The sequence below is a fragment of the Vigna unguiculata genome, chromosome 11, assembly GCF_004118075.2.
Source record: "Vigna unguiculata cultivar IT97K-499-35 chromosome 11, ASM411807v1, whole genome shotgun sequence".
In the NCBI taxonomy this organism is placed as follows: Eukaryota; Viridiplantae; Streptophyta; class Magnoliopsida; order Fabales; family Fabaceae; genus Vigna; species Vigna unguiculata.
The window spans coordinates 40129821-40157675 of NC_040289.1; the positions used below are offsets into that span (position 1 = coordinate 40129821).

At 31.9% G+C, this 27855-nt stretch overlaps 3 protein-coding genes across 5 annotated transcripts; all 3 read right to left on the reverse strand.

The window, feature by feature from the left end:
• Positions 1-344: 344 nt before the first annotated feature.
• Positions 345-4007, reverse strand: LOC114168452 (ADP-ribosylation factor-like). 2 transcript variants are annotated; one of them, XM_028053267.1, is made up of 7 exons: positions 3738-4004; positions 3396-3486; positions 2916-3031; positions 2685-2744; positions 2541-2606; positions 922-1127; positions 345-843 (listed from the first exon to the last, which is right to left on the reverse strand). In XM_028053267.1, the coding sequence occupies exons 1-6, from the start codon at positions 3792-3794 to the stop codon at positions 930-932; spliced, it is 588 nt and encodes a 195-aa protein (XP_027909068.1). In that variant the 5' UTR covers positions 3795-4004; the 3' UTR covers positions 345-843; positions 922-929. The 2 variants fall into 2 exon arrangements, with proteins under 2 accessions (XP_027909068.1, XP_027909070.1); XM_028053269.1 differs by having other exon boundaries at positions 402-826; positions 3738-4007.
• A 1779-nt stretch (positions 4008-5786) lies between these two features.
• On the reverse strand, positions 5787-16901 carry LOC114169388 (protein EXPORTIN 1A). Of its 2 annotated transcripts, XR_003600928.1 has the most exons (33): positions 16581-16901; positions 16069-16185; positions 15256-15348; positions 15091-15162; positions 14898-15005; positions 14743-14825; positions 13992-14130; positions 13847-13915; positions 13693-13770; positions 13524-13586; positions 13394-13438; positions 13062-13169; positions 12753-12851; positions 12027-12233; positions 11619-11678; positions 11209-11319; positions 10235-10332; positions 10044-10152; positions 9844-9909; positions 9597-9695; positions 9313-9393; positions 9115-9204; positions 8699-8784; positions 8506-8586; positions 8239-8421; positions 7998-8064; positions 7342-7452; positions 7126-7233; positions 6815-6952; positions 6607-6744; positions 6436-6540; positions 6106-6361; positions 5838-6023 (listed from the first exon to the last, which is right to left on the reverse strand). XR_003600928.1 is itself a non-coding variant. In XM_028054528.1 (32 exons), exons 1-32 carry the CDS (start codon positions 16677-16679, stop codon positions 6239-6241), a joined length of 3234 nt encoding a protein of 1077 aa, XP_027910329.1. In that variant the 5' UTR covers positions 16680-16901; the 3' UTR covers positions 5787-6238. The 2 variants fall into 2 exon arrangements, 1 of the variants encoding a protein (XP_027910329.1); XM_028054528.1 differs by having other exon boundaries at positions 5787-6361.
• A 2747-nt stretch (positions 16902-19648) lies between these two features.
• Positions 19649-26289, reverse strand: LOC114169643 (probable methionine--tRNA ligase). The gene is made up of 17 exons (XM_028054885.1): positions 25992-26289; positions 25699-25843; positions 25270-25423; positions 24978-25133; positions 24389-24619; positions 24154-24297; positions 23896-23986; positions 23439-23545; positions 23210-23324; positions 22829-22956; positions 22645-22710; positions 22404-22532; positions 22156-22299; positions 21945-22065; positions 20856-21088; positions 20668-20769; positions 19649-20219 (listed from the first exon to the last, which is right to left on the reverse strand). The coding sequence occupies exons 1-17, from the start codon at positions 26104-26106 to the stop codon at positions 19989-19991; spliced, it is 2412 nt and encodes an 803-aa protein (XP_027910686.1). The 5' UTR covers positions 26107-26289; the 3' UTR covers positions 19649-19988.
• Between the last annotated feature and the right edge of the window lie 1566 nt (positions 26290-27855).

The window sequence follows — 27855 nt, forward strand, 5'->3', positions numbered from 1 at the left end:
TTCATTTTTTTCTTTCTGCATTTTTACTGTCTTCCTGAATTTGTATTACCTTACCTATGCTTTATAACCACTTTTTACATTTGTTAAACTATTCAGGCATTATTAATGAATGGTCGAAAAGGAGAACATAGTTTTTTCATATTTTAATCTTGATCAGTATTTATAATTTAACTGAACATAAATATCTTAAAGAAAATCTCATTGAAATCGTATAAATAAAAGAAAGTAGCTAAAGAACACTACTAATATTATTATTATTATTATTATATTAGCTAAAGAATGTATTAATGTTGATTTACCAAAAGCAAATAAAGAGAAAAACCTTGAAAGTTGAATCAATGTTATAAATATAAGGATCACAAATACTATTAAGCCTACGTCTTAATATACACAAAAACATGAGAACTAAAACATTAGTAGCTTCTATTATAATAAATGCCATCGATAATGACTGAATATAAGAGGGGGTAAGAAGGTAAATAATTGCAGCCACCCAATTGAATTGATTTACAATAAAACGTTCCCGAGAATAATGAGAAGCTCTCAATGCATTAATTAGTCAGAAGCACACAGAAATAGCAGAGTGATATGAGGTATCCATGGCGGGAGAATGAACAAGTGATCAAGTATCCATGGCCTTCTATGTGGTGTGTCTTCACTTACAAAGGGATAACGAAAAGCCAAAAGAATTTGGTTAATGAATCTTCACACACACAAATTTGGTTAAGCACCCACCCTAGAAGCCAAAACAGCTTCAGATGCAAACCAAATAAATTGATAATCACTCACATCATCTTTGAATGGCCACGCACTCTACAAACTCATCCTGAGATCAAAATACGTCTGCAGTAAAGAAAACACATACAATGTAATGGGATGATAAACAGAAGGATTGAAAAAATATATGGTGGTAAGTAAAACCTTGAAAATTAGATGGATGAAGTTCCTAGTCCTATTGAAGAATATCCGGCAGCTTTTCTCTCCTTCAGAGTTGTGGACAGCCAGTCCAAGCCCTCATAAAGACCATCTCCCCGAAGAGCACAAGTGCCCTGCATGTGCCACTTTCTGTTCTTGAGATCAAAGAGACCTAACCCTTCGCATACTTCCCTTGGTGACATTGCTCCTCTCTGAAAAAGAAAAGCAAAATATTAACTAGACTGATAATAATGCAAAACTCCGTAAACTGTTTGGAGGGGATTAGTTTGTTCAGAAAGAATGGTCTGCCAATACCACAATTATTGATAATCATATAGAGTGAATTCTTTTTTTCTGGTGGTAAATGTTTTACGGTCAGGAAGAATCATGAACAGACAAGAAGAAAACATGGCACTTATTAATAGAAAATGTTACCCAGTACAACAGAAAAAACATTTATCTTCAACTTTTTCTGAGAACTCTGAATATTACCAAAAATTAAGAAATTATATTAACAAAATTAAGAATTCCCTCACAGATCATTGTCTCTCACTGCCAATTTTTTACGGCTGTCCCACATATATTTTTGATATTTCATTATAATTCCATCGAACCAAACAACTAACAATCTCCAACTTTCACTCTCTTCCTTCATCGCCCGCCCCCCTCTATTTCTTCTGTAACAAACTCTGGATAAAAGAGAAGAGCTGAGCCAAATACATGATGGTTAAAGAGCTTATTTTTTATAAAAGAAAACCAAGGGATAGGACTAGCTTTTAAATAAAAGTTAAGTCAATTTTAAGACAAGTAGTTTAAGTCATAAAAAGTTAGGCAAACATGGCCTATAGTTAAGTTTGACCCTTTCCAACTTAGACAACACAAACAAAGCGAAAAGAGGTAAAGAGAAATCAATTTTAGATACAGTTTAAAATAACAAATGACAAGGAATGTTCCCACAATAGGATGCAACATGGTGCGTGTGACATTATCTGGGAAAGCCAAATACAAAATAGTATTTTATTAAGTCACTAGGTGAGAAAATCTACATCGAGGAAGCCCCTTCTGTCAACTAGCGCCAAGTTAATTAGGTTGGCATTTCAATTCTAATACATATTGGAAAATAAATTATTGTGAAATTTGACTAACTAACACGCAAGGTGTTTTCTAAATAATCTTGTGTAGGTTAGTTGGATCTATGATGGGAACAAACACTCAGTCACATTTTTACATTTCTCATATGATCCAATCAACATATTAGCTAATCATAGTGCAAATTAGGTATGTGCACACACGTGCCCAAGTGATACAAATTGTTCTGTTGGATATATCGTGCATCATCTAATAATGGTCACACACAATAATGGTGAAGGTAACAGTCTCTGATTAGCTTGTAAATAATTTCCTCGGTTCTACTACACTTGATTCCTCCACATATTTAACTAATTCAATGGTTCTTACTATTTATATGCATTAATAATAGCACACTACAAACTTGTAGCGTATTCAGTAAACAGTGTCAATCAATTCATATTATTTGGCACCAATTTCTTGTTACTCATGAAGGTATCCATAAATGTCAACTCATTCATCCAAAAAAACACAGAAAATGAAGAATGAAGACATACCAGGTCCTGTTTGTTCGCAAGCACCAATATTACACTGTGGAGCATAAACGGATCATTTATGACTGCCTGCAAGTAATCCATGGATCTATTCAAACATAGTTTGGAATAACATGACACATGTGTTCCTGTTTTTTATTTCATTACCTGAAATTCCTGCTTAGCTTTTCCTAGCCTTTCTCGGTCCAGACTATCAACAACATATATCTGCATAAATACATATTTATCAATCTGGCAATTATAGACCTGATCATGTCTTTTCAGTTCAATTGCATAGATGAATGGTTGTAACAGAAGGAAAAATTCACAAGTTCCGAACTGCATGAGTTGTATTTTTATTAAGATAAAATGCATAAAACCATGGAAACTAATTCCTACCAAACCATCAGTGTTGTTGAAATAGTGCCTCCAAAGTGTCCTTAATTTCTCTTGCCCTCCAACATCCCAAACTGTGAAAACAACATTCTTATACTGAACCTTCTCCACATTAAAACCTGCAAAACACCAGAAATTTATAAGCCTCAAACAAACAGCATACAGTTTAGTTCTTTCTAATTTTTCTTCTACTAAACTGAAGTGCTATACTGTAACAAGATTTCTCTGGTCAACTCACACACACCAAGTGCTAATAGATATCCGTCCAATTCCATTAATAAAAAGACTTCCATGCAATGCCGAAACAAAATCTCCATAATTACAAACAAATTCAAACAGACCTAGAAACAAAAAACAAATATGTAGATTACTGACAAGTACACGATTAGCATCCTTTGGGTATCAAGACAGAAATAGCATAATTAGGTTATACTAAGAAATCTGCTTAAAAGAATTGAACTATGTATTCAGAATGAAACCCACCAATTGTAGGAACAGTAGATAAAACTTCTCCAATGTGGAGCTTGTACAGTATAGTAGTTTTGCCGGCAGCATCAAGACCAAGCATCACAACCTAAACCAAGAAAATGTTCAAGAAAAGGCTAAACAGGAAACTCATCCAAAAATTAAGAATGAGTGATTAGAAGAATGAGACTAGGCAACATCATATTCCTTTGCTGATTAATCATGATGATAGCTGAATGTAAACGCAAACTATTCAAAAAGAAATAAATGAAACAAAAATCAAACTTACAAAGAATGACATATTCATGCTTTTACTAATGATTATTGAAATTTCAAAAAAAAAAGGAATGAGGAAGAGACCCGCATCTCAGTATTGGAGAAGAAGGTATCGAAGAGCTTCCGAAAAGTTTGACCCATGCCTCTGTTCTATTCTGTTGCGTTGGATGAAATCGGGAATAATCGATTTGTAATGAGAAAAGCAGAAGATGAATTGTGAAGCTTCGAATCTAATCAGAATAAACAGGTAAGGGATTTCAATGGGCGATTCATTCCCCTACCATCACTCCCATGTTCAACAACAAATTCACAAATCAATAATCAATAATACAAATCAAAATAACAATGTAATCTTCCCCTTTTCCTTCTTACTTTATATACAATAGTTTAAACAAAAGTATTCTTCTATTTCATTTGTTTTCTCGTATGTATACAATTTAAAAAATTTAAAAATAATACTAAATACAATTTCTGATTTTTGAAAAATGTAACTTGACATTAATAATTTTTTTTATTAAGTTTTAAAAAAATGTATATAAACATCACCGTCTATTTTAATAATTATTCGAATAAAAAGTAACAATTTAATTTCAAAATTTATGGATATTTGTAAAAATAAAACATATTACAGAAGAGAAATAATACTATTGAGTTTGGTTGCGATTATTTTTTCGAAAATCTGGTGAGATGGAAAAATTGTAATGGCATTGCAAATAAATTTTCTATAATCCTCCAGTAAAATTGTGAAATTGCGTAAAAGGACTGTGTAACTTTTTTCGGTATTTATTTTTTATAAAATATTACCAATAACATTTTTTTATTATTGTTATTGTTGAATGTAACTTAAAAAAATGAACTTTGAGTGAGATGATGGATTTGTTATTTACCTGGTGATTAAATTGTTGAACTTTGATCTATTGTTTCTTCCTGTCTTTGTTTATTTTCAAATGTTATTTTAAGAGGTTTTATATAAATAGAAAAATACAATAAAATTTTGTTGTTTTGCATAAAATAATTACGAAGAAATTCATTTTACACAAATTGTGTGTTTAGTGTTTAAATGGTATATGTGAATTGTTTTTAAGAAAATATTTACAGGTGTCAACTACAGAGTGTCTATGAAGCAAATTTATGGAACTGCGGAGTGGACTTTCCTCCATACCTAACTCTGCTCAAAGGTGTGGGCTTCACACTTAATTGGTGTAATTTTTCAATTTTAACGTGTCGCTATGATAAAAAGTTAAAAAAAAAAAAGTCGTAATAAGTTTTATCACCATATGTAAGGTTTTCTATCAGTGGCAATGATAGAAAAGAGCAGAAAGAAATTAAGTACCCTAAGGAATAGTGTAAAAAACTTTGAAATTTCAAGACCAAACTTTTAACCCGACTTACAAATGATTCACTAAGATAATCACTATAATTGTTGCCATTACCAGAGATTTCATACAAAACTAACCCTGATTTATATCTCCATCTCCACCGGTATGATTTTACAAAAACCTGAAATGGTTGGCCTTTAAATTTTTTTAAAGTATTTTGAATTAACTATTTCAATCCCCACGCAATATTATCAAAACAAATACTTAATATAAAAAATAATTATCAATTCATTAAGATATTTAATAATTAAAATAATATTTAGGTAATTTAAAAATGTAAATATTGACATTTTGCCGTCAATATTAATAGAGAAGAAAGATCGACAATAAGAAGAGACAAGGGAGACTAGAAACAAAGAGAAAACAAGTACACATTCGATAAGAGAATAAAAGGTGAAGAAAAGAAAGAACAGACCATAGAAAAAGATCCATAGGAGAAAGTGACAAAAAGAAAAGAGCGAGAAGGAAAAAAAAGCATGGATATAGTAGATATACGAAAGTACAGAGTCTTCAAATAATATTTTCTAATGAAATTTAAAAATTTACAATTTTAACTAAAATAATTTTCAAAAAAACACTTCACTTGAAATCATTAATTTGAGTGCACACTACCCTAACGTTCCCCCATTTTTTCTAAATAAAAAAACGTTGTAGTACAGAAGCTAAACCTATTAACTATGCTTGATGTTATACCAATAAGGGATCTTTGGGATTCAGATTCCTTTATCAATTGTAAATGAAAAGACAGTAATAGTATAGAAAAACATCTTCTCTCTCGATTGGGAGAGAATGAAGAGACATTATATAACACACTAATTAATGAAACCATATATTAAGTGCAGTCATGGTACATAAAATGAATATCCCTAAAAATTAATTGGTGAGGGAAAAAAATACAAAATATCAAACCACAAGGGTTTTCTGCACAAACCGCCCGAGGTTAGGAGGTCACACCTAAGGAGTCATGAATACTCGGAATGAGTCTTCCATCCTGCGATTCATTCTATATAAAGATATAGATATATGCTTTCATGAATCCCTTACAAATTAGTAATTGAATAATCTACACTCACCCCGGCCAGCCAAAACTTTGAAATTGGGAAGAGGACGAAAACTCTGCATCATCTCTTCTCAAAACTACCTGGCAATGGATTCAATCAAAGCCTGTGAAACAAGTTAAAATTCCCAAGACACTAACTACCATATCTACGAGTCCACCATTTCATCTTGCAATTCGCTTGGAGCAATAAGCCCAGGAATAGAAAGCATTCTTTGTCGTTCTCTCTCTCTCTGAGCCGCAGCCTCTTCAGCATATAGATCTTTGTTATCCTGCGGAGAAAACCCAAATTAATAAACTCATACCATTAGCACAATCAAAGGAATAACATTAAATAAGGAAATACCTGAGCTGAAAATTCTTTGGACTGGATAAGAAAATCTCGTATATGATTTTTAAAAGTAGATAGATCGTTGGTTGATTCGAATAGTCCTTTAACGAATTGAGTAACCTGCAAATTTCTTCAAATTAGTCATTTGTTTTAAAAGACAAATATTATTTATTTCTCTACATTTACCTCTGTTGCGGTCATGTTGGGAAATGACGTGCTTAGAAGTTTTATGGTAAACTCTTGTACAAACGCAGAATTACTTGGGTATGGATACGGATTAGTAACAACATCCCAAAGAGCTTCGGTTAGGACACCAGTTTCCAGCTGAAAAGACAGAGCTGTTATTTTTGCTATTTTTTACAAACTAGTAAAACAAAGGATTGTGAGACCGTACCAAACAGAACAAATGCTGAAGGACCAAGACATGCAATTTGAACCCAGGCTTATGAAAAGTATCAGTCAATACAGCGAATATCTCTTGTTCAATTGTCAAAAAGTATGTCCGATAAAACTGATTACAGAACTCTGAGCCCTGTTACAAAATTCCACCAACATAGTAAGAACCAGAACAAGATTAATTTTACTACGGATGAAAAATTAGAATTTATTGTTTAGAATAGAGAACGTGTAACGAATAATCCCAAAAGAAAAAATTGCATATTGCATATAGTTAACAAATAAAACTAGTCTGCAGAAAGACCACACCTGAAATTTCTTCAGCATCTCTAACAGCAAGTTCAGCCCAGTTTCAGCAATATTTCTTTCAGTGTGCCGAAAAGCCCATATGATAGAGTCCATAACAAGTTTCAATTGCTGGCACACAAATTACAAATAACATCAAGCACACAAGATTACAAAATTTGACAGCAGTCAAAGTCAACAATTAAAAAAATAAAAGAGAGATGGAGCATGTAACACAACCTGACTTGAAAGGCAGATTAACGCAGGGAAACAATGAGTAGCTATGGCACGAAGAAGAGAGAAGAACTTGAGGCGATGCTCTGGGTAATCTTCAAAATTTTTTGTAATCATCTGCAGAAAATACCAAATAACTTTGTGCCATCACAATTGATACAAATTACAAGTTATAGAATTTCAACCTCATGCACCCAAAAATAACCACCCGAAGCCTTCTATAGTGGATGAAACAACACCAGTGTTCTATAGTGGATCATGTCTACAAACAAACAACTAATTGAAAAATCTCCCGTAACTCCGTCCACCTTTGACAATTACACTACCATTCATCTAATCTACTCTCTTTTTACTAGAACTCTGCATGTCTGTCCACACAGGTCCAAATCACATGTGGAGAAATTCAACCAGTTTATCAGAAATATGCTCATGTCAAAATTTATCCCTCTTCTCCATATATGCATTTTAACATTTGCAGTAAATTTGTATCTAAAAAAAACAATTTTGATATAAAAATAACATTATATACTTTTAGAAAAGAAATTAAAAATATTTGAATGGATGGAGCTAATTATCAAATAAATGGGTCTGAATTACAAATAATAACAAAAACAATAATAAACTAGGACAATTGTATCATAGCTGAATATCCTACACAGTACCTCAAGTGTGCACTGAAAGACAGCTTCAAATATGCGAGGTACATCTTCGATCATTGCAGATTTATATCTGGAAGAGAGAGATGAATGACATACTATTCATAACTAACAGAAAACACATCACCACTCTATTCTTAGGAAGTAAAGAACATATACAAACAGAAAATTAGATTTCAAAGCACCAGACCAGTCAATAAAGAATGGAAACCAAAAAAAAGGGGGAGGGGGGAGGACAGCAGCATACTTATTCACAATTGTGGCAAACAGTGACAAAACCTCTGACTCCCTAGCATCAGGAACATTCCTCGCATAATCTCCAAGAACAGGATCCATCATTGGAGGCACAAATTGTTTGCCAATTTGTGGTTGGTCTTCTGCCTTATCCAAGAATGTCTCAATCAGCTTAAGTGTTTCCCTCTTCACCGAACTGCATGAATATAAACATGGATAGGTAGTAGAGTCCACAATAATCACATAGTACAGAACCAATACATCTTTTTCATGGTCTTACCGTAGAAGTTTCACGTAGGATGTTCTAGAAGCAAAAGGTCCCCCTTCAGTAATACTCTTTGAAATAAGCTCGCTGTACATTCTGTGGTAGGAACACAAAAATAACACGATTCAGCAAAAAAACTATCAAACTATTTGTTGCTTAGTAACATCCTTGCTAGAGAGTCCCTGAATATAAAAAAACTAGAACTTGCCTGTATACATTCAACATGTCCAAAAAGATCATCGAGATTTGGGGCAAGAAATATGTCCCTAAAGAAGATGCAACACTTGTATTCGTCTGAAAGTGAGAGTTTAAAATCAAAACCTTAACAACAAAAGTGGGCAAGACCCAGGATGAAATGCTAATTTACAAGCAGAACAATTAACCATAAAAAATGAAAACTAACTTGACAAACTTAAAACAATAAAGATTGTGAATGAAGACATTTTATTGTACTAAATGACTAAATAAGGAAGATGTACACCGACTCTGACACGGACGCTGAACACAACATTGACACGGTGAGGCCACTAGGGTCACACTAAAATTTTATAAATGATTTCAACATTGACACGGTGAGGCCACTAGGGTCACACTAAAATTTTATAAATGATTTTAACGCTATACCTGCAATATATTAAGCACTGTCCGGATAACATCCTGATCCTTTAAAAATTCAACGTTTTGATGAGCCTGACCTATAATTTCCATCCATTTCTGAAAAAACCGAAAAACCGCATCCAATATTATGGTTTACCGAATATATAAAAAAACAAAAAAAAAAATTCAGATCCTTGTCTATCAAAAGAAATATTTAGCAGAGACCTGATTTGGGAGTTCCATCAACCGCTGAAGATATTCATCTCTCTTCTGCGCATCAGACTCTGCCTGAATCATGTGACCGACCTACAACGCAAAATATAGCTTAAAGATGTGCAAACACAAGTATACAAATAGAGCAAATAGAGCTTATGGGAAATGATGTTATATATATTTAACCAATGAATTTGAGATTAAAGATTTATATAGACATACATTTTCATATAAGGATTAAAGATTTATATAGACATACAGATTCATAGAAGGATTAAAGATTTATATAAACATACAGATTCATAGAAGGAATGTATTTGATGAGGTTCAAGATCCATAATAGTGGTGGGAAGGCCTGTCAGAAGCTCAGACACAAACGGTTCATTTTCCCCAACCTGAAATACCAACCATTGTGACAGTTAGGGACTATCTGTACTGAAGTTGATGCAAATGAATGTGAAGGATTATCTCAAGTTATATGCAAGCTTGTATAATAAAATGACTACGACTACATTTTTGGAGAGAAAATTTGCAGCCAATTACCTGAGTGATCACAAATTTACGCTTACACTTCTGTACTATTTTCAGAAATGTGTCACAAGCCATATCCTGAAACACAAAGAAACGTGATTATAGAAAGCTTTAACAATTGACGACCCACAAACAAAATAAAAACAAGTAAAGAGGTTAGGTTAGAGTAAAATCATATAATAACAAAAGTACAGACAGAAGAAAAAAATAACCTGAACTCCAGGATGGGTCTCATGCATAAACTCAAACAACTTATTCACAACAGTTTTAAGGAATTTCCAATGAGCTCTTAGAAATCTTGGATACTGGCCCACAACATACCTGCAAAAAAGACATTAGAAAAATAAAAGCAGTACTAAACAACAAAAAACAAAACAAAATGGCACATGGAAACAATTCTTACATGATATTACTTGCAATAACAGCTTTGTTATCTTTTCCCTTTGTAATTTCACATAGGTTTAATAGGTCACGAATGACCATAACCAAAAATCTGTTTTCCTGCAAAAGATTTAAGATTTAACTAAAAATAGTGAAGAAAAATATCAAACCTAATAAAAGAATGCCACAAAAAATACAGAGATAGTTAACAAAATTATATCAGACAAGAAAGTGAGCTATGAATGCATCTATCTCGGAAAAAGTAAAATAGACCTACATGAATCCCATACATATCAGAGTGCTAAAAGAAAAAACTGAGACATGATAACAATTAACATATTCCTACCAACACAGCTTTGCAGTCCACGCAGTCCCTCCCTTTCAGGAAAACAACATTACACAACCAACATTGCTCCAGCGAACCTCACAAGTCCCCTTTGGATCATTCGGTTATTTATTATACAATCATTTTCAAACCAAAGATCTTGAATGTATTATATACTTCTTGAGTATTGAAGTTGATCAAAGTAAGGTATTGTAATTTCACAAATGAAATACACCTTAGATTTTAAAAGAAACAGGTTTGATTGATTGTAGACCTATGGACCCATACCATGAATTAATGGCAAAGCAAGTGAGCTCTGCTCAGACCCAGGAAAATATAGAATATCATGTATATCTTTGATGCAAGGGTTCCTATAAACGACTGAATTAGCTATAAGATAAAACAATCTCTCCTAAGCTTTTTTTTCACATTCATGTCTTCAAGTATATCATTCAAGGTTCTTTAATACTCCACTTAATGAAACCTAGGTCAACAAAGTTGGCACAGTTGTCCTAAAATTCATATTTAAAAAAATTTAAAAACAACATGCTACAATTACCAAAAAGGAAGACTTCAAGGGTTGTACAAATCCTCATTTGATTTTGAAAATGAATTCATATAGCATATAGGGTCATAATATCAATTGGTCTAGGGTACGAAGTTTAGAATACCTGTTCTTCCATCATAGAACCGGATATAGAACCTATTGCCCAACATAGTGTATTTAAATTGTTCCATGTCCAATCCTCACCACTGAGCTGTTTACTCAATTTCCTCAGCATCTGGAATTACAAAAGACCGTTAGAAACAAAAGGCCATATATATGAACCCAAACATACAACAATGTATTATAGGTAACCTTTACATCTAAGCAAAAGAATTACATAGCTACATCTTCAAGCTTAACAATTGAGACTATGGTTTTACCATCCAGTAAATGAAAGTTCAGCTCATACTTTAACAATATTGAATTTCCAACCAATAACAATTATTAAATTATTAAACCAGATAATACGGAACAAAAATAATAATAAGATTGTATTTCCCAACAAAACAACAAAAGCTATTCAGAGCCACAAACCTGCTTTTCAGTATCATCATGGTCAAGATGTGATAAATAAATAAGGGTCTCCCTCATAATCTGTATAAAAAACAATGACAGGTAAGTGACAGATTGATAGATTGGATTAACTCTAATTAGATATTATTTTTAAGACTTTAATTCTACTTATTTGATCTTAAGCAGCATAATTAGTATGCATTAGCTTTTGATCGTATTGGATTAGGTTATAGTTATCTTTATGCTATGCTTGATAATATTTCAGAGTATCGATATTGAATCAGATTACTAAGCATCTAGGGTAGTAATATGGAATTATCCATGAAAAAAGTGTCTCCAAGTAACTAAATATCACAATCAATATTATTCGTAACCAATCTATTAAAAAACTAATTTAAGGATAAAAAGCCATGCAGTTTTTTCACGAACCTTGTACTGAACAAGAACGTCATTGTCCTTCAAGGTTTCACGAACAATGTTCCCATTTTCATCTTCAACTATGAGAACTTCTTCAGGTTTTGCCATTCGACAGATCATGAGCATTCTCAGCTTTGACATGGGACCAGCATACAGTTGTCGGCGCTGAAGAAGCTGAGAACCATGTCCATCAACCATGCCAGGGAGCATTGCCGGTACCTACTTATCCCATTGATGAACATACATCAGTAACACTTGGACATATTCATACATTATATAACCATCATAATATCTTTACATTCTAACATAACACCTAAACATTACAAAGCTTCTAAAAGCTTACAAAAGAAAGAGGAAGTAACTGAAGAAAATGAATAAAGGAAGCAAAATTGCATAGAAGAGGGTGAGTAAAACAAGTAAAACTATATTTGCAACAACTAGTATCATGCTAATTGCCTTATAATTTTTATTTGTTTAACTAATAAAGTGCTTTCACAACTATGTATTTTATCATACCCTAGTAAGAATATGCTATTAAATTATGAAATTTTGTAAAGATGAGCAAAATATCAACCGTATATAAAAAACTGAAATAATTTTATTCATAGAACATTTTTCATTATAAATATTATATATCAACTCATATTTTGCTAAACAGATTTAGTTAAGAAAGAGTGATAGGTTTAGTTAAGAAAGAGTAATAGTTAATCCTTGATGTGATAGAATTAAAGAGAGCACCTGAAGTCCCATCAGGGTCGCTGCAGCAGCAGGATTGTCCAAACTTCGGTGTGGTTCAAACAGCTCCGACACCAAAGAATTCCAGTAGTCCAAACAGACCTGTTATTTTTTAAGAAAAGATACAGCATGAACCTAGGAATTTAGAAAGACCGTAGTGGCACATGTGGCACAAAAACTAAACAAGAACGCACATGTACGCAAACAATTGGGAGGGAATGCTGAAGACATCTATAAGACAAACATAAAATGAAACACAATCATTCATAACATAGGAAATATGCAAAAGCAAACATTTCAATATCCGCATACCTTAAAAACCTCAGTATCATCGACATAAGAAATGTTGATAAGATATTCAAGGCCTACAAGCAAAGCAGCTATATTCTCTTGAGTGGATTCCAGGATGCGAATGTGAACCTGCATATGTAAAAAGGTACCATAATATTGTTAAGAAATAACAAAACCTTCCACAAGAAACCCAAAAGTGGTACATAAAAAAAGGAAGAGGATTAGAAATAAAAGAGAGCCCATGAAAAAGGTCAAATTGTTTCACAATACAAGCATTTGTACATTTTCACAATATAGTATACAATGTTCTCACAACATAAAAAATAAAATCACAACATAAAAAGTAAACTTGCCTTGTAGAAGGATGTGAAGAAAAGTGCCAGATTCTGTATAAATGCCTACAAAAAAGAAAAAAGGGTCAGTCAAATACTTTACAATTAATAAGGCAAACTAGGCATCTTGATCTTTTCAAGAAAGACTCACTTGTTCCTCAGTTGAGCCCTTTGAATATGCTTCAGGAATATCTGAAGTCGGTGGGAGTATACTCTGCATCAAACACACCATGTCCAAAATCAATAAAACAAATAAATTGAAAATAATCAAATGATTAAGAATGCAATGTATTTCACAATAAACGAAGATCAAAACACACCTGCAACTGGACCATGAATATGTTATACATCTTGACATACTGCACATCATAATAATTTCCAAATTGAAGGGCAGCCACCTGCAATGATAAATAGTGAATTATTGATGTCGAAAACATTAAGGAAAATTCTAATGCATATAAAAAAGGAACATACCTCAGTTAAACACTGCAATGTTAGGTTCCTATATGCTGGGAGTGGGAAAAATTTTAAGAGTGTCTCAAGCTGTACATAAAGCAAATATCAGTTTATGAACTCCTCAGAAAGAAAAAAGCACATTTCAACTGAAAACTTCACATACCAATGGTGATTCAAATATATAACCCAAGGGAATCCATGATAAAAAGGCATGCAATGTAGAGAGAGTCGCTCGTATGAGTTCAGTCCTTTGCGAGGCTGATAACACATACAAGCATAACTCATGAATGAGTTGAAATTCACTGCAAAAACCAGTGTAAATATTAGCAACAAATAGACACCTCATAGAAAGTAAATGTAGAAAAATCACATCCAATCATCCAAAGGAACTGCTGGAGAAACTAATTCCAATTTAGAAACAATTAAGTCAGCATGCTATCATGTGGTTACAAACAAGCCGAGCAGTAAACTATTCTTAAATCCCTTCGTTGTTTTCTGAAGATAATTTCAGTTCCAAACTAGACAGCCCATGGCTGATAAAAAATTACATCATTTTATGTCAATCAACCTAATCTAAACCTCCAGTTAATTTACCAATTACCAATAATAAACAAATAAACCAACCACAATCTATGTTGGCCCCTACAATATTATTATCAACAAATCTACCTAACAACTAATAGAAGCTAGATATTATCTCTTGACATTCTTAGAGACACTAAATCTCATACAAGTAAACCAAAAATAATATAGCATCTCAACTAAAAAATTTAAAATGGCAAAAACCTTACAACAAATCTACTACTGCAAAATCAGGCCATTAAAACTCAATCTTTCAGACGCCCAACAAAAAATAAATATAAAATGTCAAGCACAAAAAGGACATACAGTTATGTTCTATCGACATGAATTACCTGTTCAAAGATTGTTTAAGCTCTTTTATCTTCTGCTGGGTCATCTCGCCTCTTGAAAAATCAAAAACCTCTTCACTCAAAAGCTGTAAGGACATTTTTTAGATTAGTAATTTTGACATCAGGAGAGAATCTAAGGGGAAATAGTCTGAACTTACTTTCAATATAGCCATACAATTCTCGCAAATTGTTTCACTAGTTTTAGCTGCAGAAACAAGATCAGGAATAAAACTTCGCCATCTTGCTGGCCATTCATGCTTCAAAATCTGCATGAGTAAAACATATGGATGAAGACTGATAATTTAATCATAATAATCAGTCCAAATAACGGAACAGAGCTACCATTTTTACCTGAACTAATATAATGTTGAGTTTGTTGACGTACAACCTTTCTGATCGAAATGAAGCATCATTACTAGAAAGCTACGCAAGAAAAGTTGATAATGAGATAAATGACAAAGGATCTACAAAACACTGAAAAGTCCAATTTCTGATTTCTTTAAATGTGGATCATACCTGTACAATGACATCAGAGATGAAATTTTTCATTCCATCTCGCTGCTCAACAGGTAATGCATTCCATCTATACTTAATTACACCTTCTAGAACCTGAATGTAAAAGAATAAAAGAATACATAAACTAATAAAGTCATCTTTAATACAATTACCAATGAGTAGAAAACTTGTTCACCGCCAAGCAATTCTTGCTTTCCAAGTCATTGCTCAAATAAAGTTTAACCCCATAATGATTGTTTTTGGTTGTTTTTGAGGTAAGCCTCTTCTTGACAACTAAATTCAAGATCTATGATGCAGCAATCTTTCCTACATGCACTCAAATCATCCATAATTACAAGTAAAGGAATTTACGTAAATGCTTTTAACCAAGGATCCTCTCAAATGCAACATAACTAATATTATCAACCTAGAACAAATATATAGATCCCTACCTAAAATTTGATATACTAGAAACAATCCCACTAAAAGAGTGTCACTCCCAGTAGTACTACACTCAATTTCCTTAAACAAGGTATGAAATTTGAACCTTGTAAATGAAAACAAGTGGTTAAATGGGGACTACACATGGTTACCCAAACATTCCAATAAAAAATGTTCTAAAGTCTAGACAAAGTTCTATTAGTTAGGACTGAAATCCACATTTGTTGTTATAACTATAAGCAAGTCAATCCCACACCAGAAGAATACTACATACTATTGAAACTCACATCCTTTGCCGCAAACCACAAATTAATAATCCACTATCCTTAACAAGAACTGTTCATCCCCATCTCGAATAACAGAAAATCAAACAGATCATTAAACAAGCCAAACCTGTAAGGCGAAGAACTTGGTATTCAGATTCTGAGTATTTTGCAGAATATGCATGACTTGTAGCCACATATCGGGATTGTTTTGTAAGTCGCGCAGAATCTGATCAGCAGCATTTCTCTGCATCATTTTTCAGTGCAACATAAGTCCGTGCTTAGTACCACATTCTCTAAATAAAACATATTACTCTACCAATTAACCACACTAGTAAAAAAACACAACTCATCCAAATAGGTTCTGTTTAACTCCACATTGCACATATTATCAAGAGATGAATTAGTAGAAAGAAACAGAACCGAACACGCAACCAACCCGAAACAATTATCCACACTAGTAAAAAAAAAAACACAGGTTCTGTTGTTTAACTCCACATTACACATATTATCAAGTGGTGAATTAGTAGTAAGAAACAGAACCGAATACGCCCAACAACCAACCCGAGAACAGAGAGTTAATCGAATTGAGTGATTAAACCCTAAGTGTAAGTGAACGAAACAAAAGACGGAGACACAAACCTCTTCCTTAGATCCGGTGCCGTAGAAGGCAGCGACAGTGGCATCAAGGAGCGGAACATCAATCGGCTGGCTCAAATCTCGGAGCTTCTCGGCGGCCATGGAATGAGAGTGATAAAACCCTAGAGTAGTGTACGGCCAGGAGCAAGAAAAACCCTAGAGTAGAGCGCGAGAGAGAAAGAGAGATATTTCAGGGAGAAAGAACTGCCTTAGACTTTTTATTTTTATTATTGGAAATATTAAAATAAATGTTTGTGTGTGTATATATAGAGAGAAGAGGAGATGAAAGAGACAGCTTGAATTTGAAGCAGAGTTTTTGAACGAAAGGAAGATAGGCGCACTTAAAGGGACTGTGTCGATTTTAGTTTGATGCTTCGGGGAGCTATGGGCTGTGTTTTGCTTTCTCACTCTTTCTATGCCCAATTTTTCTTTTTGTTGGCCCATTATTCTACCCCACTTTTCTATTTTATTTACTTTTTTAAAGCTTAAAAAAAAGTTTATTTTCACCTCTATGTTGGTGATAATAATGAAAATTATATTATTTTAAAATCATTTATTGTTAGATTAGATTGTATATTACTAGAATCATCGATTTAGTTTTTATTTCTAATATTATTAGATTATTAGATTCCGTTTTACTTCCGATCAAAACTAATTTCTTTACAGTGAAAAAATGATTTGTTTTTCATTTTGGAAAATAAATTAAATAGTTTATTGTGGACAAGAAGGTCTTGAAAACTATATGGACCAAAAATAAATCATAAATACATCTAGACTTCGTAAAATAAACTAACAATGTATATTTTGATTTTTCAATAACACTAAAAATTAAGAATGTTAAACATTTATAATTCATAATCTATATCTATAACCTATAAATTATAACAATATATGTTTAATAATATATAAAGAAAATATTCTTTTTTATAACCATTATTTTAAAAATTTCTTTCATTTTTAATAGTTTTTTTTTTCATTTTTTCATTTTTTTATTTTACATCTAACAATTATTTTAAAGATTAATTATATACTTTTTATTAATTTTAACTAAAATTTTAATGAAAATTTAAAAATGCAATGCGTCTGTATTTTTGTTAGTATATAATAAAGTATATAAAATTAGTTCATTTAGAGAAAAGTTTTACATGTGGTGATACATATAAACTTAGCCAACTATTTTTATTAATATTATTTATTTATAAAAATATCATTTAATATATCTATAATTATTAATAATAAATATAAAACTATTTCAGTTATAAATAAAAGTTTTACATATGACATCGCAAATTTAACCAACTATTTTTTTATTAGTACTATCTATTTATAAAAAAATAATTTAATCTATAATTTATAATAATATATATTTACAAGTTACATGTGAATCTAGCCAACAGTCTAAATGCTATCTGTTTATAAAAGGATATTTAATTTTGAATATTTAAAATATACAACTTTTTTTTACAAATAGGTCGTTTTGATTGATATTATGTATTAGACCCTGTTGTATTAGTAATTGATGTGAGAGAATAAATTTAGTTGTATACTGATGTATTTAGAAAATAAATCCTAAAGTAATTTATTATAAAAAAATCAAATTGTAAATTAAAGATGACATCATATTTAAGTTATATATAAAAATCATTATCAAATTTTAATAAATAAAAAAAATATTTTACAATAAAAATATATTACAATTTAAAAATAAAAATTAAATAAATACATTTTATTTTATAAAATATATTGGTAAATATTTATATATTATATCTTATATTTTAATTTAAAAATAGACAATAATTTAAATTTTCAGTATTTAAATTTAAAAATTATGGTTTTCCATATTTTAATATTATTTGAATCATTAAATGTTATACTTTAAAGGCATTTATTTGGTTGTCATCATTCTTTTCCATGAAACAAATAAACCATAAATATAACAATGACTAGACTTATCTAAGTTTATATGGATTATATGCACTGAAAAAAATGGGGGTCCTTGTGTTCACTTTTGTTTTTGTCTCATCTCTCCTTGTATAATAACTCATCCAGTATGTTTTTCTATCTACCATTTATCATTTACCTGTTTTTCATGGTATGTCTCATGCAGTGATTGGAAAGAGAATAATATGAAACTTGAATGAACTTTAGTACTTCAAGAATTGAATTTTTTTTTTTTTCTTTCTTGAGTACTTTTGAAATACTTATGACTATCTATCAAAAGAGTATCAAAGTTTGTCTTAAAAACTTATTGAACAATTATATTCTTCCTCATGTTACAACATACTTTAAAGTACATATTTCTTCATTTATTATTTGAAGAGAAGAGAATCAAAACAAAAATTTTTAAATTAAGTGAATAGATAGAGTGAGTAATGATAGAGTTAATACTAAATAATTATTGAAAAATAAATAGAAGTTAAAAAACTATGAAAACCCCATACCTCTTTGAACTCTATGAAGATATTTTGATTGATTTTTGTTGAGATAATTATGATATAAATAAAGACTACATTATTTTGTTATGATCACAAATATATTTTTTAAATTATGATAACAAATTTATTGAATTAATAACAAAGATAAGGATCCCTAAGCCATGACTTGAAAAAACAAATGCATAGACTTTCAAGTAAAACAAATATTAGAGTGAAATAAACACTTACTCATACAATTTTTATCTTAGGACCTAATTTAAATGGAGTAAAATTTGTGTGATTGCTGCAGATTAAGAGTAATATTGGTAAATATAAATAATTCAAAATTACAAAATAACTGATAAATTATTAGTTTAACCTCTATAGTATATGAAATCAAAATTATAAATAGATAGTCATGGGCCCACAAGTCACTATTTCGTGAAGGCATTAAAGAAACCCATAATCACCTCCAAATTGTCCATGCTGTTGAACCCGTGACCATGTCAGAGTTTGCCTAGAAAATTTTGACTCAATTGAAAAGAATCATGTTATTGTTTATTTTCCAAAAACTCCTAAGAAATGAGAGCAAATAAATATTCATTCGATTAAAGTAATCTGAGATTATAGTTCATCTTAAAAATTACAATCTCAGTATTCTCGGAAAGGATCATAAATAAATACCGGTACACTTAAATAATCAGTTTTCCTAAACATAAACTAGAAAGAAAAGCAAAAATACTAAAAAAAAAAAGTAAACCAGCAATGTTCCATGAAGTAGGAAACAAAATTATATAGAAAAAATGTTGATATTCTGGCTCCAGCTCATCCAAAAAAAGCAGTTGAAATGAAGGAGAAGAAAACAAAGTCAAATTACACAAGCAATTCAACAAAACTGCCAATAGGATGGTAAGTGAGAAGAATTGTTTTTCTACTTTTTTTTTTTTAAATTGCCTTTTTTTTTTCTCATTGTGAACTCCAAATACTTGATGTTTGTCTACTTTATGGATCCAGAGCGTATGGATGAAACCTTGCAAACGCCAGCTGAGGTGGTGAGTGGAACATTTTTGTAGCATGCTACCAGATCCTCATTGGTGTGAAGATCGACTTGCAATGTTTCCCAGACTTTCTTCTTTGGATTTAAGAGTTCATCAGGATTACCTTCACTTCCTGGGAATGTAATTCTTTCTCCAACTTTAGCAGAACTGGGAGGTTCAACCAACTCAACCTGGAGGAAGCATAACAATTAGATATTTATTCCTCCAACACCTCAGTGGAAAAGCAATTCAAAGAACACAAACAACACCAAAATAAAGGGGTCAGGAGATGATGGCATAAATAGGTGGACTGTATAAAACACACAAACGGCCAAATTAATAGCAATCTAATTCCAGGCTCTACTAATCCTTCAAGGACCTCAAATTTATCTTTGAAACTAATTGAAAGAATCAGGATCCGTAGGATTTATTGTTAATAATGTATATGAAAATGGTACAATACAACGAGTGGGATCTTGCAATATCTTATAATCACAAACACTCAACACACGCTATCACACTAATTCTTAGTTATAACCATAAGATTAGCTTTACTAACACCACAATAACAGTGTAATTTAGAGTGCTGTCAAAATAGAGCAACACCCCCAGATACACAGATATTGTATTTTTCCTTACCTTGGAATGGTCATCATTTGAAGCAGCAAGAACCATGGCTTGGGATTTAATGCCTCTCATGGATGCTGGCTTTAGGTTACAAAGAACACAGACCTTTCGGTTCTGAAGAAAGTCGATAGTATTTATTAACAATCAGTTAAAAAAAGTACCAGCACAACTTATTAAATTAATTCTGGTTAGGCAAAAACCTGCATTTCATCAAGTGGTATGTATTTGACGAGCCCACTGACAACAGTTCTGGTCTGTTCTTCCCCAACGTCAATCTCTTCAACATACAGTGAATCTGCATCAGGATGTTTTTGAGCTTTTGTTATCAGGCCAACCCGGATATCAAGTCTTGTGATGGTAATATCTGGTTCAGGCGCTGCTTTGTTTTTGGCTTCATTAGATGATTTTGCTGCTTTTTTCTTTCCATTGCCATCTGTAGTAAACAATAGACCTAACATGCATAAGTAATCTTGAACAGTTCTGTTTATATATTAAAGAAAAATAATGCCCTGCAAAAATTGAAAACGTACTTAAGCTTAAATCATGGTTCAAACAAGCTTAGTTAATGGTTGATATGTAATAATCAAGACTGAAGATGTTAAGCTCACTGCTAACATGCAGATAAAGTAACCAATAAACTCATGTGGCTAAAACTACTCCTTAGAGAACTCAATTTTGAAGGGACTATAACAATGATATTGATGTGATAACTAGGTTGTCTTACATATCATCTCTAACCTAATACTTCAAGAGAGGACGATGTAAGTTGCGAGATATTAACACAAGCACCGTGAACTCTAGTGAGGAGTTGAAAAACAAATTATAGATTTTATTTTAATTAAATAAATAATGTTAGTGAAATATTGTTAACTTTTCTTTGCTAACAAAATATTAAAATGAAATAAAGAAAAGTAAACTGAATGACACAATTGTGAGCTCAAAGTTGGACGATTCAAATTTGTTTTCATGCTCCAAAGGGTTTAATTGTTTTCTATTTGAAATTTTCTTCTTCATTTGCATGCATCCACATGAAAAAGATTTGAAGTTTCAAGAACTGACATTGTGTAAACTAATAAATTTTCTTAGTTTAAGGAGTAGTATATTTTTAGCACAAAATATATCTTTCATTCAACTAACCGTGTCATAAACACCGCCTTTGAATTGTCACTTTTTTTGTGGGGAAGCTGTCTACCTAAGTTATTATATGATAATACCACATTTTCTGACTCTGCTTTCCTTCTTCCTAACCTCAAAACACTCATTAAAAATGGGGGAGTGGGATAAAACACCTGAAACTTTTGTTTTCCTCAGTTGCTCGGCAACATTTTCAGCTTCCGCCTCAGCTCGCACGATCCTATCAGCCTGACTTCCAGCGAACTTCTTCCTGTAGAAGTCCACTTCTTCATCTTTCTGATCAACAATTTCGAAAACATCAATGACAATAAAGTGAAAGCACACCTAGAATTGCTTCACTAATTTTTCTGAAAGAAGGCAACTTACCAGCTCCTTGAACAATGGCTTGGGTGTTCCAATTTTATGACCAGAACTTACAATATCCCAAGGCTTTTTTACCCTATCAACATCTCCTTTATCGTCACAAAGTGAGACATGTATCTCCGCAGGCAAATTTAGTTGATTAAATACCTTAATGACAGACAACATAAAAGAACTGAGAATGTCTTGAAATACTTAACAATTAAAACGTATTGTCACAAGTGCAATATATGTTTACAGGGAGGTTTACTTACTTCGAGTGTGAAGGATGGGATAAAAGGTTCCAATAAACATGCCAGAAGGTATACAATCCCAACTGCAGTTTTCATGACAAGAGCGCAGAGTGATTTGTTTTCCTTGTAAAGACGCCAGAATTGAGCTTCCTGTAAATTTATTTGCACAAAAAATTTCAGAAGGCAGCCATGTAACATGAACACAATACAATACATAATGTATTGTATTTTCGGGTGCAACGCAACACCTCTCCAAAGTTACCTGGAGATATGCATTTCCCTCGCTAGATATGCTCATTGCAGTTTTCAATCCTTGCTTTAGTTTAACCTAAAAAGATTGCAGAAAGAAATACTATTAAACTATGATAACATTCAGGTAAAAACAACAGACAATTCCGTAGTGATTTCAATTTACTATATCATGTCTCAAGATGAGGATGGACTACCTTCTCCATTGCTTCTATGTATTGGTCTATATATGCAGCAACTTTATCAGCTAATTTTTTGGTCAAATTATGGGAGTCACCACTTACATCATCAGGAATGGAGGGGATAATGGAATCATATCCTTGACCTATACAATACAGAGTCATGTATGATTTAAAAACAAGAATGAACACTAAATGAAAAACAAATAATAAATAACTGGAATAATGAAGAGAGTAGTGGCCATGGATCTTAAGACTTTCCAAAAACTGTGAAAAAGTACAGTTATTCATCAATAGCTCTAATATATATACAGTCACAACACTAATGATAATTTCAAAGGATTTGTAGCAGCTAATATGTAGACACTTCAAGGGAAATGATGAAAGAGTTTGACCAACCTGCAGGTTTGGCAATAAAACTCAAAACTCGGTTGATGAAGTTGCCCAAATTATTCAGTAATTCACTATTTAATTTAGCTTGCAAATCAGGCCATGTAAATAATGTATCTGATACCTACATCACATAAGCACATTCAAATGAATAAAGAATAGAATATCCATTAATGTTTAACAAGAGATAAGACATGTAGGCAAAACAGAGTTCATAAAGTTTGTTAAATAGAATTACCTCAGGCCTATTTGTGAGCAAGTAATATCTCCATACTTCAACTGGAATCTCTGTATCTTTCACATCATTACCGAATACCCCGATACCTTTGCTCTTGGAAAACTTCCCTAAAAATATTTTTTCACTAAATTTAGTTAATTTATAATGTCTAAATGTCAACCATCCTCACGTGTCCACAGAAACTAAATTTTAGATTAACTTCTAGCCTATGGAGGCTTTTCAAATGAGATAAGTATCTGATTCCTAACTAGTAATCTTATAAGTTTTTAACTGACTATGGAGAAGTGAAAAAAGGATGCTTTTAAAATTTCAGGTTCAAAAGTTGATTTTATCTTGTGTAAAATTTTGCTTACTTTACCTCTTTGATTCATTTTATTCTCCTGTCTATAACTGTTCTTTGAATATATTTATAATTACAATAACAACTGACAGAGCCATTGAAAAACAAATAACTAACCTGCTTCATAATTTAAGTATTCGGTAACACTGATAGTCTTCATTAAAGTCCAATTCTCACCAGTTCCAAGTAGAGTGGATGGAAACATCACCTGGAGAATAAATTCCATCAGGTTAGAATGTACGTTTAACTCAGCTGGAGAATTACTGATCAGTGAGGAAAAATGATAAAAAACAAGATGCTGGATACATTGTCCCATGTAAACACAGGCACATAATGGCATACAAATCCTCAAATTGTATAAAGTCAACAACTTACAGTGTGGAATGGCACATTGTCCTTGCCCATAAACTGATACAGCTCCACGTTCTCTGGGTTTTTCCACCATTTCTCCCAATCACGCGTGTAGCATGAAGTGATTGACACATACCCAATCGGTGCATCAAACCACACATAGAAAACCTTCCAATATTACAAAATTGAGCACACAAACTACAAAGTTAATAAATGAAAAAACAACGAAATTTTTTGGAAAAATCAATAGAAAACTTACCTTGTCTTTGTATTTTTCATGTGGAACGGGAACCCCCCACTTTAGATCCCTCGTAATACAGCGTGGCTTTAGTCCTTCTCTAAGCCATGAATTTGTTGTTTGGATGGCATTCTGACTCCATCCACCAGCCACAGACATCTGAGTGATATATTTTTCCAATCTGTCCTTCAATAAAGGGAGTTCAAGAAACAAATGGTCTGTATCCCGAATTCGAGGAGTTTTCTGACAAACCTGTTATATATGTAAAGAATCTGATTAAGAAATCAACTGTCATTTCCCCAACCATAAAATTTTGCAAGTATTTTAAAAGTCAATGAACATGTACACTCCCGAAAGCCCCACTAAAAGAAAAAGGTATAAGAAGGAACCAAAGAAGAAAGCTCATAAAGGGGAAACAAAACTTAAGGAACAGAACCAAAGTACCAACCCGAAAGCTACTAAAAACTCCAATTAAGAAATTCAGTAAATTCCGTAAAATTGTCCATCACATTGTCCATCACAATTACAACTGATGCTTGACAATTGAAACCACTAATTAATAAACCAGTGAAACCAGGTGTTAAATTTTAAAAATGGGGCGGGTTAATACCTTGCATCTGGGATTTTTCAATTCTGTTGGATTCAAAAGTTTTCCACACTTCTCGCATTGGTCTCCTCGAGCAGAATCATACTCACACCCCGGAGTCGGGCAGGTTCCCTCCACAAGCCTATCAGCTAAGAACCTTTCACACGTGTCACAATAAAGCTGAAATACCATAGGCGATTAACAATCACATCCTTGAAAATATTCGAAATCGGAACACTTCCCTTACAATTTCAAACAAATAGAAGATAATACCAACGCCAACAAAAAAAAAATAGATACAGTTCGGCCAAACAACCTGCTGCATTGTGTTTTCCGAGAGCCAATTGTTCTCGAATATTTTTTTAAAAATTTCTTGACAAACTTCAGTTTGCTGAGGGCATGATGTCCTCCCAAATTCGTCAAAACTTATGTTGAACCAATTATACACCTCCTTATGTATAGCATAGTATCTACAAACACAGAGAGAGTAGGAGTATTATTGAAATTTCGCTGAACTAATGAGTGACTGTACGACAAATTCACATAGATAGACTTGCAAATAGAGTCCAACACAACATGAAATATTCACTTGAAACAATCCTTTGGATATAAGCCAAGCTAAGCCATTAACCCTAACCAAATAACGAATAAACAGAATAATCACATGGAAATAATACAATTGTGAGAATGCAAACATATATAACACAGGTTAAAGTTTAAAAAAACAATAAAGAGAAACCAATACTTGTCACAGATCTCCTTGGGAGAGCAGTTTTCTTCCATGGCTTTAGTCTCTGTCGCGGTTCCATACTCATCAGTACCGCAGATGTAAATAGTGTTGTAACCCCTAATCCGACAGTAGCGAGCGAACACATCGGCGCTGAGAACGCCTAGTCAAAATCAAACCAAAACGTTAATCTCTCGGCGACACAAGCAAGATAAACACACAGATTCAATCGTTGATTTCAATGGATCAAAACAAAAATTGAAGAAAGCCGCGAAACGACGAATAATGAGAAAAGAGATAATGGAACGCACATCCAATTATGTTTCCGAGGTGAGGAACGTTGTTGACATAAGGCAAGGCACTGGTGATTAGGATGTTGCGCTTCCCTTCCACGGGAAGCTTCGGCGGTTTCCCATTTTGAGCCATCTGAACGGAATTCGTGGCGTTCGGCGGAGAGAGAACAAGTTCCGGCGGCGGCGAGAGTGACGGAGAACACGATGAAAACGAGGGCAACGATGGGTAACGCCGGCGGCTCTCGGTAACGAACCTGAATAATGTGTGTGACTGGTGACTAGGTATAGTTAATGGTAAAGCACGTCTACTTTGTTAAGCCTTGCATAACAAGGTTATGCTGAGATCATTTTATATAATTAAATTACAAGGGTTTAAATCACTTAATTTATTACTAAATAAACTTTTTTACATTACCATAAATATAAACTAAAATAACATGTTAGTTTTAAAATGTTTTATATTGTTTGTAATGAATATATTTATAGAAATGTCACAGTTAATTGTGATGGATAGGTTAGGTTTATTATAATTTTATAATAAGTTTTTTTTAAAGGGTTAAATATGTTTTTAATTACTCAAGTTTTAGTGAATTTTGAAATTAGTCTCTCTTCGATTGATACTAATTTAGTCATTTATCTTTAGAAATGTGTGAATTTAGTCATTTATCTAAAGTTTTAAACGTATTTCATAATAATATTTGAATTATTTACACCATTTGACACACTTTTACTTCAATATTAACTTAAATATTATCATAAAATGTATTTAAAATGTCAAATAAACTCAACAAAATTTTGTAAAAATGACTAAATCCACACATTTTTAAAAATGAAGGACTTAATTGGTATCAAATTTCGAAGAGGAACTAATTTCAAAATTCACTGAAACTTAAAGAACCAAAAACATATTTAACCTTTTTTTAAATATAGTATGGTAAAGATTAAAATAGTTACTTACTTTTTTTCAAATTAAAATAACTTCTTTAATTGTATGAGTGATTTTGAATTAAAAATGGAATATTTGTTTATAAATGAAATGATTTAGTATGTAAATTATTTCTTAAATAATTCATTTTAAAATAGAAACAATCATATTAGAATTAAATAAATATATAAAAATAATTAATTTCTTGCAAAGGTTACGTCTATTATGCAAATTTTCATTTTTATTCAAAAATATTAATTTATTGTTCTTGGTCAATTAAATAATTTAAATATATTTTTACCGTTGAAAGAAAAACAAAACAGATAGAAAAACAAAAGTGTATTTAACGCGAACAAAAATATGTTCAAGCCTAAAATATATATCATCTAAAGATTACTTCTTACCACAGTTGTCAAAATCAAACATAAAACTAGTTTATTATAAATAACTGCAGTGGGTAGTGTATTGACTAAAATGCATTTAACATATCATTAAAATTAAAAAATAAAAACAAAAACAAAAAAAAGCACTGCATAGCGTGTGAAATTAGTATTTCTTAATTTTTTTAAATACACCTTGTTCAAGTATAAAAGTTTGACTTAAAATTTAAAATTTCAAGTTATAAAAGTAAAAGATACTTTTAAAAGGAATATATTAAAAATATAAATAAAAGTTATTAAAATATGAGTACTATAAGTTTATTAAATTAAAATAAAATCTCAAAAATAATATGATAGAATGAGATGAGATTATGCAAAGTAAAATTAAACTCAATAATATAAATATTGCATTCGAGATTATTTAAGTCTTGTTTATAGCAGAGATGATGTATTTATTCTAACTAATATTGTACCTGTTCTCTATTCAGTTTTTTATTTTTCAATGCTTGAAAAATTAGCTTACAAAGTAGGTTTGATGGTAAGACATATTCTTAAATTTATATATCAAAAAACTGTA